The following is a 13,177-nucleotide window of genomic DNA, read 5'->3' as shown; positions in this document are numbered from 1 at the left end:
TTACAATTATTTAATTCATTCTTACAATTATTTAATTTGTCTGAAATTAGTCGTTCTGCAGAATGAGTCATTTTACTTTTGGTACTGTAAGTATATTTTTAATGCAGGCAAAATCAAATGACTACTCTTACTACTCTTTATCAATTTTTCATAAAACAGGAGTCTGCCTGAAAATCTCAGGAAGCAAAGTTGATTGCCTGTATCTCTAATCAACCTCTTTTTTTAGGTCACTCATTTATTTAAAGGGTATTTTTGTTTTTTTCCACCTTTCTCTTGACAGACGCTGCCGGCTGCACTGCGCGCACTGAAAGGCAAGGCAGCTCGCCAGTGTCTGACTGAGGAGCTGAGTCTTCACGTACAGCAGAACCGCGCCATACTGGACCACCAGCAGTTTGACTACACCATTCGTATGATGAACTGTGCCCTCCAGGTAAGTCACGGAGCAGACGGTCATGCCAACGCAAGCCATCGACTTGGACTTGGATTCTAATTTGTGTTTGGCTGAACGTTCAGCTGATTAATGAAAAATGGTTTTCAGATTCTTCATCAAAAATGACTGTGAAAGAAAGATTTAGGGAGAAAACTACACCACAATCTGCTTCTAACCCCATATACAATGCAACATTTAGTGAAATTGCAAGTGTGATGTGATGGTATGTAGTTGTCAAAATGATCTCTGTTTTTACTGTTAAATGATATGGGTTTGATTATTTTGATCTACTGATAAAACATCCTATTTAAAACTTTTAATATATTTTTCAACTTTTTTTTAAAATTCTTCTCCAAACAGGAATTTGACCTTGGTTACTGCTACTGCTGTGGTCTAGTGTACTTCCCCAAACTGTGAATGGAAATCTCATTTCAGATTGATTGTGTTATTCTTATGATAACAATAGATGATAACATAATATGATTATTGTTGAAAGATTTAATTCAGTAAAATTTCTTAGCCAGCAGACCATATTAAAGGTCTGTAAAGTGTAGTTTTTTTCTTAAGCTTGCCCAACAGATCTTAAGACACTGATCTTATTTTGAATGACTGAAAAGGTAACTGTACGGTAGCACATACTGTATCTGGTTGAAAATGTAAATGTTTTAGCGCTGTACCCCAAATGTTCAGAAAATGCCATATTGTGAGTTTGAATTGGTTTTAATTAATATATATACATACTATACATGTATAGTACAGGCCTGTCCTTCCTGATTCAAAGTCTTTTCTTTACTGTCAAGACTGGCAGCATGTGGTAAAACTGAGTCCCCACGTTACTGCTCATTATTGATCAGATAGTATGTTTATCTCTTCCTGGTGCCCCCATGCTTCGGCTACTTGTCAAAGTGAGTAAGTAATGTGTTTTTGTGCAGCTCATAAAGAGTCAGTGAGGCTTCACTCAACCAGAGCTGCCGGTTCTTTATTGGTAGTACCTCATGTTTTTCTGCCTTGAATCAGCCCATTTACAGGGATTTTAATAATTTTAAGCGGGCCTCACAAAGTGCATTTATGAAGAGACTTTAGATTCCGGTCCCCCCCCCCCCCACACACACACACACACACACTCAAATGAGAGAGAGCCAATTAATCCCACCATCTGCCTGGGCCAGGCCATGGTACATCGGGACAAACTGACTAAATGAAGCCAAGTGACTGTGGCCAATATAATGTCTACATGAGATGGTTTCTGATTTGCACATTTTTGTTATCAGTGTCTTTCCACCCATGCAGGAAGATGTGAGAAGAACATCTTGTTGCATCAGCCTTTCACTGCAGCGTTATGTCTGGGTTTCTTCATTTCCAGGAGCAGAGATGATTTCTGTGCTGCTTTGACAGTAGTTTGTCAGTGATATGCATTTGTTAAAAAAAGCCAAAAGAGTGTAGAAATTGCGGTAGATAATACTACCATCTCTTTTGCATGGCCTCTTAGTTGAGATTTGAATAATGTAAATCTTATCTAAATCTAAGCGAAGCCAGTACGTCCTTTGTCGTGTTGCAGGTAATGAAATGAGCTTTAACACGAAATGATGAGCAATGCAAATCTCTCTTTTACAGAGATGAATATGAAATGCATGATCTAGACATGTTTCTACTGTCTTTATTTTGTCAAGGATCGATTTCTGCAAAACAAGTAATTATCATGCACATCTGGAAAAATGCAGATATTATCTGTACCTTAACTGCTGTTTGAAACAAAAGCTGGTAAACCCACACCGGGGAGGGGGTAATGTACATTTGCTATTTTGATTTGATCTGTTCATAATAATAGTCCATAATAGGAGAACTTTATAACATATAGTTTTACAATACAAAATGAGAGAGATCTGTCTTACCTATATAGTTTATATTTAAGTCTCCTAGTGAGTTTTAAAGACAAATTTGACTTGATTTCCACTGATATGCTGCTGAAGAGCCAATGATCCACAGCCACACATGTGAAAAAAGAAATAATTTCACACATGGAGAAGAGATTTGATGTGAAGTGCACTTTTGTTAACCTCAACATGGGATGAGATGTAGTCAGCCTTTCTCTGATGGCTTCTTGTTTGTTAGTTAGTTGGGTTTATTAGATTTTATTGTGAATTGTTTGTCATTTCTTCTCTTACTTCAAGATGGAAGCCAGGCATTTGTTCCTGGCTTTCATTTCTTGGTCTCAGCTCGGTTGTGAGGGATTTGTCTCAGATGAGCTGTGAAAGGAATATAAATAGCAAATTGCTGGGCCAGTAATTACTTTCATATTCTGCATGCTGCCCTTTCTTTCAACGCCCAGCCACGTAAGAACCCCAAAATGATATTACAGAGTGTGTGGCTTTGTTCTCTTCACACACACACACACACGCACAAGAAGTGACTTATCCTGCAAAAAATGTTGCTTGCTTTTTGTACAATGACTGAATGTTGCCTCATTAGGATTTCTGGCATACATGTTGATGTGACACATTTATTTGCAATGACATCATCATTATGAGGCCAGTTACAACATTTATCTTTTAACTGTCAACTTCTGGTTAAGTGACAGTTCTGCTGTGTGGTTGCAATCAGAGTTTTTCTTTTGAAAGATTCGCAGGGGAGCACAGCTGCAGGATGCGGTATGTAATGCAAAAATATACAATAGATCAAAGGTTTGGACATTACTGCCAAATGGTACTGTACCTTGTCAGTGCTCGTTAATTTGTTTTTTATTTCTTTACATTTTTTTTGTAATACGTAAAAAAAAAAAAGAAATGTTGATACAACTCTGCAGTGAGTTGGCGTGGCCGGAAAAAGTTTACAGGGACTCATTTTTCCTGTTTAAACATCTGTTGTAAGCCCTATCTGTGCTGTTTCTGCCATGAATCATGCACAGTCAATGACCATCATTCAGGTATTTGAGTTAATTACACATGTATTTGTTTGTGTGCGTGTGTGTGCATGTGCGCGTGTGTGTTAGTCAGTGCTCAAGCATTTAGAAGTAGACGTTGTGCAAGCCATGTGGGGGAACGAGTCCTGCTGTGGATAGATCCTGGCATCCCAACCATTTCCTGTCAGATAGGATTATGAGCCCTCTGTGCTCTGCTCTCTCATGGCCCAGGGCCTCATGATGGTGCTCAAAAACACATTCTGAATGGCAGTTTACTATGAGAGGGGAATGGGGTGGGAGGTCCATGTGAAGCAGCCGCAACCGCATGGAGTCCATGAGTTCCACATGATCCTGAGCTTGACCGTCTGATGTGCGAGAACACACGTTACACACAGATGTTGCTGGAAAGTACGGGGCACTTAATCTGACTGTCTTGCCTGGATGGCAGACTGCTGACCTGCGAGCTGATAAACTGGAGCGCCTACCAACTGAGTCAGTACCCTCCGTCCCGGCTGGAGTCTAAAGGCTGGCTGCCTGCCACGCTTTAATTACTTTGAAAATCTCCTTTAATAGTGAATAGATGACTTCACTACATTTTTACATTATTTAGATCATAAATTAGTCTCTTGCTGTGAGAACATGGCCCATGTCTGCCTTATTGGCCTTGATGGACTGCCTTGCGTAACATGGTCACTGGGAATCTGCACTTGGTATCATTCCCATGTTCAGATAACTGTTTCTCTGGGATGTCCGTCAGCATGGCCAGGTAAACATCTGCATTAATCAAATTTCATGCGTTCGCCATGAAATCTCTGTTGCTCGTCTGGAAGGCACAGAGGTCAACTATGTAGCTTAGTTGTCTTCCTATTAGTGATACAACCCGAAACAACACAGTAAACTCCTCTGAGTTAATACTTTTTTGTATGCCCATAGCCACAAAAGTCTTAAGAAAAGCGTATTATAAGTGTCCGCATCTCACAGCTTTTCCTGGAATGTGCTAATTTCTCCTGAACCCACAGGAAGCTGCAGTTTATTCACATCCTCCAGCGTTTCTGTCACATGCTCGTGCTTCTTGTTTTTGCCTGCTGTATACGTGTCTGAGACAGAATAGCTGTGTTAGTCATCACAGCTCCTGCAGCTTTAAGGGGAAAAGTGGTGAGACATACAGAAAATAATAGGAGGAAAGGAAGACGGCAGGTGTCCTCGCAAACAGAAGTGTCCTCGCAAACAGAAATGTGGGGATACACAATACCCCTGCTCTCCCTCCATTCAAAATAATCCCAAATAACATATTTTCCACTACCGTATCTTGGTCAAGTAACTTGTGTGATGCTGCTACTTCTCAGATTTCACTTTTCATCCGGTCTAATCTCAGACCCGCTGTAGATTTCACTGCTTATCTTTTTTCTCTTTTATTTGTTGACCTCCAAAGCTTGTGAGCCTCTCCGTCTACTTACAGGAGATTAAGATGAAGGTTCGTAGGTGATAATAAGTGTGGCTTAAGTAAACCAGATAATGTCTGAATGAGATATGACGTGTTGATGCCGCCTCCGGACAAAGCTTGTAACGTTTTCTTCATCTGAAGCGCAAGTGTAGCCTTTTCGGTGCTGAACGTGTCTGTCGTCATAAGTTTCTGTTCAGAACAGACAACCTGCATTGCTGGTGTTTTTTGGTGGGAATAATGCTGGTTTTGTTCGTTATTCACCCTTTTCTGCCTGTGCGTTTCCACTTGTTGTTCTATTTTGACTGGGGCCCATGAACTCCTGTGACCTGCAGCATTGTTAAGGATGCTGGTAAACAATGCTTTGGTGCTGCTCCAAGCTGGAACATTTTACTGCAGCCCAAATAACTGCAAAGAAAAACACTAGCGACAAGAAAAATAAAACAGAAACTATGCTGCTCAGTCGACGGGGGGGTAGGTTTTCATGTGTAGCCGTGGAACTTGTGTTTTACATTTTCTCCCCTCTGTGCATTCTTGTGTCTGTGTTTTGTTTTTCTCGAGGGAATGGCGTTAACAGAGGCCCCTATTACAGAGCAGTATCATACAGTGCGGCATTCTTCTCCCTATTTCTCCCGCCAAAATGAAGGGCTCTGATAGTATGTTGCATTTTACTGCCCATTTAACTAATTTAGTCACATAGTTTCTGTATGTATGTGTTTGCATTTTCACATGACATAAAAAGAGAGTCTTGGTAAGAGAGAAAGTGCGTGTTATCTAGTACGAGGTCCCTCTGAGGGGTCTGAGGTGATGTGATGGTGACTGTTTATACATGGTCTTAAATCAAGTTTCCTCTGGCCATTCACATTTACAGAATTCAACTAGTAAATCCCAACAAAGCTTTCCAGGGATAAGTACCAATTTCCTGTGAATTAACTTCTTTTTAAGTCCAACTAGCCTCCTTTTCTCTTATTTTCCTGTTCTCATCATTCTCTGTGATCTCTGCAAGAAATGTTTTCTTTGAGCCCTAAGTCCCCTGCTCTAAGCCTCCTAATGTACTATTCATCTTAATACCATTCTCTTGAAAGCACCATTAAGCACCGCCTCATTGACCTAAAACAATCCCAAATACAAAGACACTTTGGCATTGTGTATAAATGTCAAAGAGGGAATGTTTTCAGCTATTCCCTGATTTAAAGAAACAAATAGAAAAGAGAATTAAATTAGCTGTCTGGCAAGACGTGACTTTATTGATAAATGGACAGAGCATTTTATGGCCAAAATGACAGGATTTTATGCAACGCCTTGCGATCTTCTTCAGTGAGACTTGAATGGTAATCTAGTTCAAGAATGTAAAACATAAAATTACTAATAAATTGAACACTGGAGCGCTATGATTATTGTGTCAAGGCAGAGATTATATAAGGCTATTGAAAGCATATGTGCCAGTAGTGGAGCAGAGTGAGTGGTTTTGGCAGACCTTTTTTTGAGCATCGCCTGACATTTCTCTTTATGTAACAGGAAGTTACGTTTGCTGAAGATAGATTCTTTGGCCCCCTTCAGTGTTCTCCTCAGACCACGTCTCTGCATTGTAAATTAACAGCAGTGCATCAGTCATGTGCTTGAAGACATAAAGGTTTGTTTTACATCTGAGAAATACAAACGCCATTTCAAAATAGAATCAGTATTGCAGTAACCAAATGGGCTCTCATTTAGAAATATCTCTAGCCGAGTTTCCCCTCTGGTATATGTGACCTCTCTGTTGGAAATGTTGTTTTGGGGCTCCCGTTAAAAAAAAAGAAAAGGTGTGTAACATGTCTTCTACTGTGTCCCGCTCTGCTCTGACTTATTCCCTGTTGTTTTACCCACAGGACTGCTCCAGCTCAGAGGAGTACACGGTGGCTGCTGCACTGCTGCCCCTGTCAACAGCTTTTTACAGGGTAAGGAGATGAATTAATGAGTTCTGTTTCTCATATTTTCATTATTATGGTTATAAACCACTTCTCTGTCAAGTGAACTTTATCAATGTAGCATCTAAAGGATCACTTTACCAAAAAAAACATACATAAATATTTCCCTTTTCTTGCCATGCACATACTGTTGGTTAAGCTGCTGAAATTAATGTCACCTTTCAAATAAATGTGTGTAATGTAATTTTTTAGCCGCTCAGAACACTGACAAATATAATATTTAAATACATTTGGGGGAAAAAAGTGTCTTTCCAGAAACAATGTCCCAGCTTCTCAGGATATCTGTCAACAGGCAGCAGAAGCAACGAGGCTTTTAACATGGCCGCCTTCCATATCCACACTGAAAAGAAATAACTAACCTCTCTGTAGACAGTAGGGCTGTCCCCGGCTAAGGATTTACATAGTCGAATCGTCGTGTAAAGTAATCAAAGCATATGTGTGTTAGTTTAAAAAAAAAAAAAAAAAGAAATATTAAAAATTAAAATAAATAAATAAATCTCTCTCTCTTGCCTGTCATTCACCGGTCTTGTGCAGAGTTTTGCGTGCATTGCATGCTGCCGACAACTGCATGCACGTCGCGCTTCCCTGCGGGTTTATTTCATGTAGCCGGCTGTAAACGATGCCGGTATTTAAAAACGATGTAATATTCTTTGTGTGGTTCATCAACGGTGATAAATTATCCGAAAGTCCCGCAAGGTGCGGATAACTTGGCACAACACCAATGAAGCTGGGGCTACGGGCTTTCTGCAAGAGTTCCTCCACTGCCCATTCACACATACACGTTACGCCTACACATGCGAACTGTGACCCCATGATTAGGGTTACAAAAAAAAACACTTATTGAAAGTTTTTTTTCTTTTTACATGTTTATTTACAGCATTAAATGTTGAAATGTATATTGTAAAAGGCTGTATATTAACTTATTGGTAGAAAACTGGTAGTTCTATGTAAAGTCAGACGTTGAGCACCCCCTTATAGCCAAAATGGCATGATCCTTGTTTTGCTGCGAAGCTTCGACTGTAAGATTGACAGTCCTATCAGGCTCCCCCCATCGAAGCATCGAATCTTCGACTATTCGGGGCAAGCCCTAAAAGACAGTTTTCATTTAGATAATTTCTTCAGTAAAAAAAACTTCAGATGTTGTGTTAGCAGTATTTCTGATAATACATTTACAGTGGAGTGAGTGTTGTACATTGTGATGGCACAAAATCTTGACTGATAACAATAAATTTGCCGGTATCCGGCAATAATAGCTTACTGTAGTATGTGCCGGCCAAAATGCAAAAAGGAATGTCAGCGCAAAAATGCAAAAGATATGTTGGAGGTCATTTAAATAGTGTCTCATTCACATAGTTTGACCACTAAAGAGCTCTGTAAAATGTCTTGCATATTATGGTCCCAATTCTTTCCAAAAACTAATGTAAGGGATCCTTATTTTCTGTTTTATTTAACCCTTTATGTAACTAGGAAGTCCCTTGATTTATTGATCTCTTTTCCAAGGGAGACCACCTACAGTTTAAAGAAATAAAAGACAACAGACAGGAAAAACACACATCAAACATTAGTTTAGATATAGATTGTTTTATTAGCCACACGACAATGCTGGTGGAATTTGTTTTCGGTACAGTATGTTGTTTAAGCTTTGCATCACGTGCATACAATACAAACAACAAAGTCAATACACTTCACAACATGTAACAATACATTTTTTTTAGCAAACAAGGAAGAAACTAACTCAGCTCAAATAAGGTAGTTGCATTTCTCAGTTACATGGACTTTTAACATGGCTTTAACATTGCAAACCCTTGGAACCTGGTAAGGAAGCCACCTGGTGGAACAAAGTTGAAGACTGCTGGAGGTCTCCCTCAGGAGATAAAAAATATTGTTTGTGTGTTGTGTGTTCATGTTCCAGTACCAGTCGGGCTCTAATTAACACTGCACTATAGAGAAGGTTTCTGAGCATGAAATAGCCAGAGAAAGGACAGCTTTCTCAACCTCTGACCTTCGCGGATCGGTGAACAACATGCACAGAGCAGCATGTTAAAACCTCCATAGCAAAATGTAGCAGGCGGGCCATGGCCTTTGGTTTCCAAACCACATTATCAACACAGGGTAGCGTTATTCACCACAACTATGTCCCTAGAGCTTGCTTGTTGCTATGGGGGCAGACACAACTGTCCGCATTGGCTTTTTGTTGGGTACCAGTGCCATACCCCGATGGGCTGTACTGGGAGCTGGCCCGCTGTCTGCTACCACATGACTCATCCAGTTCACATGCCACAGGCTGATGTAACTCTCTCAGATAAACCTTATATGTTGTTTTTCCTGCTTCTCTTCATGCATGCTTGGTAAACCATGCAACAAGAATATACCACTAAAAAGCAGTTTATGTTTCATAAGAATATCCATTAATTGTAGTCACACTTATTACACAATGGCGTGGTTTGCAGCAATTTTATTTAGAAGATTATAAATGATTTCTTGCCTGGCACTGACTGCTAATTAGAAGGAAGAATAATTTGAGAAGGCAGCAGATTTTTCCTTGTTATTACAGATTATTGGAGCTGGTGACAGGCTCAGCTCAGACTCACCCAAAGGGTGAAAAGTAAAGTGAGGTCAGAGGAGAATCTGCCAAAATTATTCTGGAATCTCTGGTTTAGTGGCGCAAGGATCATGCAGCGAAAATGTGAGGAAAAACATAGCTTGGTAATGGCGCATCCCTGCAGCTGTCATCATGGGTGTGTGGATTGAGAGGCATAAACAATCCTGATATACCACAGTTGATCCATCATACTCTGTTTCACATGTTTCTTTGATGATTTAATCAGCAGCTTTTCATTAGCAAAATGCATCCTTAGACGTTCGGGTATCATGAATGGGATGTCTTGATTTTTCAAAGAACAATATGTAGCACGCAACTGCTGCATTCACAACATAATGACATTAAATAGCAGGCGGTTGCTGTTACAAGCATTTAAAATATCCAGAATGTGCCGTCTCATCTTTCAGGAGCCAGCCACCATCCTCACCGTCTCTACACTAACAAGAAACTAACATAACGACCTCTGACCGACTGCGAGCACGGTTTCTCAACTGTTGCTTACAGTAGCTATGTGTTCTGTCAACAGTTGTGAATGCTTAATACAGTAAATGATCAACCAGTCCTTGAATCTGACCAGACAAGATTGTGAAAGTCATTGAAAAGAGAGGGAAAGTAATTGAGCATGAACGCTTGTATCTTTGGGTACAGTTTTTTTTTTACCCAAGAAGACATGTAGGATGTTGTTGAGAGTGCTGCCTGTAAACACCCAGGAAAGGCTGGTTCCTGTATGACTGCTTTAAACTGTGCCTGAATGTTTACAGTAAAGTATGATGCTGCAGTGCCATTGTTCCACTGGGTAATAAAGACTCTGCTACTTGTAAATACTACTAGGAAACTGATTGAAAAGTTTTTTTGATCAGCAGGTTGTTTGTACTGTGAAATCAAATGATTGACCCACTCAAAACTGTCTTTCCTGCACTGACACACTGACACACACTAGCAGGAGCAGAGGAGGTATTTGCTCTTTGATTTCCTGCACATTTAACGTTCTGCAAAGCTTTTCAATACAAATTAATTTGTTTTTGATATTGGCATTAAAGTGTCTCCTATACATTTTAATCACTAGTGCATATTTTTCATTTAATTTGCAAGTACTTATAAATAAATATATAAATACATGTTTTTGTTTTGTTTTTACACTGCTATTGCATGCCAAATGTCGGGTAAATTATTGTTTTTCTCTGTTTAGGCACTGCACATAATATACAAAATACTGTTAGTTCAAGTTCAGGAGTCAGACACTGGTCAAGTCCCTGTTTGGTATTCTTGGCCAGACTTTGGCGAGCTCACACTGTGTTCATGCTTACAGTGGTACTGTCCCCATGGCCCTCAAGTCTCCAGGTCGGGGAACGTGGGAAGCTCCCTTGCACTGCAAATGTCTGCTCCCAGAATCTGCTGGATAAAGACAGACAATGTTTAGTTCTATTGCTGACCCTGGACAGCTTATGCTATTGACTCACATTCAATGCTCAGTTGTTTTATTTCTTTGGTTTCCCCCCAGCTTCCCCCTCCTTAAATGTTTTGTTCAAACTGAAACACCTATGGAACAGCATTTGATAGCTATTTGTTAATATTTCAGACAGAAGGAAGGTAGAACTGATTTGCAAAGTTTATCTAAATGCCACAAAACTGTTGCACAGTGGCCCTTTGTTAGAGGTGAGGTTTTACATTTTGTAGTGATTCTCTAATCTCCGGACAGCTCCTCTTGGCATTCATTATCTGGGGAGGAGTGGGTTTATCAGGAGATGAACGGGTGTCATTGACGTGTGGGTCTGTTATTTTGCCCTTTGCAGTGCCACAGGATATTTCTTCTGACATTTGAATGTGTCACCAGAGCAAATGTCTGTGCTTAGGGGGGAAACACAGGTTGGATACAGCGGCAAAAACCCAAACACCGTTCTGGATGAGTTGCACAACAAGAACACTTGACTGTTAGCATTCTTTCAGCCATAGTTTATGCATGGGGGGATTTGGCAGTTGGCTCTGTCAAACTGCTCTCCACCGTGTCCTCGCGAGGAAAATGACGTACTGCGCTACCCTTGTATATCTCACAAATGCCCAGCTCTTCACTTACCGTATCTTTGTTTACTTGGTTGTGGAACATTTATATTACTTGTACATTGTGTTTTTACACAGTTATGGCCTATGGATGCCATGATGGCTTTGTTTTATTAGTCTGACTTTCAACATGTTTTTCTGTTTGTTTTATGTGACTGAATTCTGTAAATACATTGTTTGAAGAGTTTTTTTTTTCCCATGGTTTCAGGATGCAAGTACTTTTCTTCACAATACACTATCTAATGGAGAATTGCAAATATGCAGAGATGGATTGTGTACAGGTCAGGCATGCATTTCCACAGAGGGCTTGTCCAGAAATTATGACTTGTTTGTATCTACAAATCAGGAATGCTATGAATTCTTCCTTGTTATGAACACTTGTAAATACTGTTGCTGCCCAAAGGCTGGTGACATATCAGACACAGCAGTCTTCAGTCAGTGTCAACACAATGTAGTATACTTTAGTGACAACATGCACCATCTGTGCACCACACAGTTGACACATGCGATGCTATATTGCTGATATTTGGAGGCCGCAGTAAGGAACCTTAGGATCGTGTCCCAGAGTTCAAAACAAGATCCCAAATCTTGATAGCCTCATTCCTTTCGACCTGTGCACAGCATTTCCTCCATTCTGTCTCCCCTTGTGGTTTTTCGGCTTGTTTTTCACCCTTTATCCCTCAACCCTGCATTCCACCTCTTCTCCAGTCACACGGCCAGATGGGTGTCATAGTAGTAATACTCCCTCCTTCCCCTTCATCTTCACTTCCTACTTTCCTTTCCTCCTCCCTCTCCTCTCCTTCCCTGTCCTCCTCCTTGCCCATCTGTGTTGCCGCTGTCTCTGTAAACTCTGTGTATTATCATATTAGGAAGAGATGACCTCGGTCAAAATGACCTGCACATATCTGACGAGTCAAAAAAGAACAACCCGGCTGAGTGTAGACAGCATAGACAAGTCATGCAAAGATCCCCTCCTACACAAACTCTCTCTCACACACACACCCACGCAACATCTGCTGCAAGACCCATAACACACTCCTGTGACAGAGAGGAATTACTGGATTATCCAAAGGGATTCACTTCTCCTTATTGTATGTCACTATTTATTTATGGCTACGTTATTCAGCTCCATGTTTAAAATCCAACAGCCTTGCATTCAGTCTATGGATTCCACGGTCTGCAAGTCTGTTAGCTTGAGCTTGATTTAGCTTCTCTTCAAAGCATTTCTAACCACAGTAGATTTGTCCTTGTCATTGCATCCAGCGCCTCCTACTCGCTTAAAGGCGTGTGTGTTTGGTTCCTCTGATGATTGCAAAGTTAGCGTAATTGTCTCTATTTCTGGAGAGAGAACAGTTAACCGAACACTTTCTATGAAGGTCATCGCTATAATGACTTATGCATATATTTATAACACGATATAATGCGTCCATAAGACTTACAAACATGCATTAGGCGCTATAGCAAAGTTCATAACGTATTTATTATTATTCGTAACGTACCTTTTGATTTACTCTTTTATAACTAATAGTAATACCAGTTTATGTCAATGTGCGGCAAGAATCTCCGACCATGTTCCATAACACATTATAACCATCGACTCTGCCTCGTTATGAATACACTTTAGTCACCATTTATAATTAGTGATATAAAATGGAATAATAGCTTATAGTAATGTTTAAAGTTATAAAGCATGTCTTTGTTTGCTTTAAGTAAAGTGTTAAAATATCTATCCCTGTATAATATATTACAGGTGGACATAATACCATATGAACTAATTATA

General features: G+C 40.1%; 1 protein-coding gene across 1 annotated transcript in view; it reads left to right on the top strand.

Moving 5' to 3' along the window:
- The window catches only part of sbf2 (SET binding factor 2), a 53,524-nt gene that overhangs the window by 17,285 nt on the left and 23,062 nt on the right, over positions 1 to 13,177 (top strand). The window contains exons 15-16 of the mRNA XM_046033258.1: positions 281 to 430; positions 6,639 to 6,707. Of these exons, the coding sequence (XP_045889214.1) occupies positions 281 to 430; positions 6,639 to 6,707 (219 nt within the window). The remainder of the gene's footprint in view (positions 1 to 280; positions 431 to 6,638; positions 6,708 to 13,177) is intronic.

Source organism: Micropterus dolomieu, linkage group LG20 (genome assembly GCF_021292245.1).
Source record: "Micropterus dolomieu isolate WLL.071019.BEF.003 ecotype Adirondacks linkage group LG20, ASM2129224v1, whole genome shotgun sequence".
NCBI classification, from domain to species: Eukaryota; Metazoa; Chordata; class Actinopteri; order Centrarchiformes; family Centrarchidae; genus Micropterus; species Micropterus dolomieu.
Note: the sequence above shows the minus strand (reverse complement) of the source record. Positions and strands in the feature narration are given on the sequence as shown.